The following is a 579-nucleotide window of genomic DNA, read 5'->3' on the forward strand; positions in this document are numbered from 1 at the left end:
ACCAATGAGGCACTGAAAAAGGAGGTAAGAGCATCCCTCCGCTCTGAAAACAGAATTCTCGTGGCCCCTTGGTGTGGTCCCTGGCAGCAGGAGGCTCTGCAGAAGAACAAGGCAGAGCTGTAGCGATATATTAATTCTTTCTGGCTACATTTGCCACCCCTTGAGTGCATGGGAGTTTTTGCAACCAGATGATATGAGGCTAGAGACCTGCTCTTGCATGCCTGGAGAGGTTCCCCAGGCTGTGTTTTGGTCCAGAATAAGTTATTTGGTGGCACTGCTTGTGTGGAGTCTGTATCTCCCCGGAGTGCATCTGCAGCCTCTCTTCAGCTGTACCCAAGCCTGCAAGTGCTTTACCTGCCAACCTGTGAAAGGAGCCATGTGCTTGTCTGTCATCCCAGCTGCATGTGCAGTGGTGGTTTCCTCCTGCACAGATCCACTTCTGGAAGTTGGGATGTCTCCTCCCCTTCTTGCTAGTGCTTGCCAGGCTGGGACTGGCTTTGCTGGTTTGGTCCTTTGTCAGGCTGCCATTCCTGTGGAAAGCAGATGTCTCCATTGGCCGTTCAAGGCCTCTCCCCTCCA

General features: G+C 52.8%; 1 protein-coding gene across 1 annotated transcript in view; it reads left to right on the plus strand.

Moving 5' to 3' along the window:
- Window positions 1-579, plus strand: part of LOC104529455 (TRIO and F-actin-binding protein) — a 10,646-nt gene that overhangs the window by 4,737 nt on the left and 5,330 nt on the right. The window contains 1 exon segment of the mRNA XM_029086438.1: window positions 1-24. This exon segment is cut by the window's left edge and continues 35 nt beyond it. Within this exon segment, the coding sequence (XP_028942271.1) occupies window positions 1-24 (24 nt within the window).

The sequence above is a fragment of the Antrostomus carolinensis genome, unplaced genomic scaffold, assembly GCF_000700745.2.
Source record: "Antrostomus carolinensis isolate BGI_N321 unplaced genomic scaffold, ASM70074v2 scaffold44658, whole genome shotgun sequence".
Lineage (NCBI taxonomy): Eukaryota > Metazoa > Chordata > Aves > Caprimulgiformes > Caprimulgidae > Antrostomus > Antrostomus carolinensis.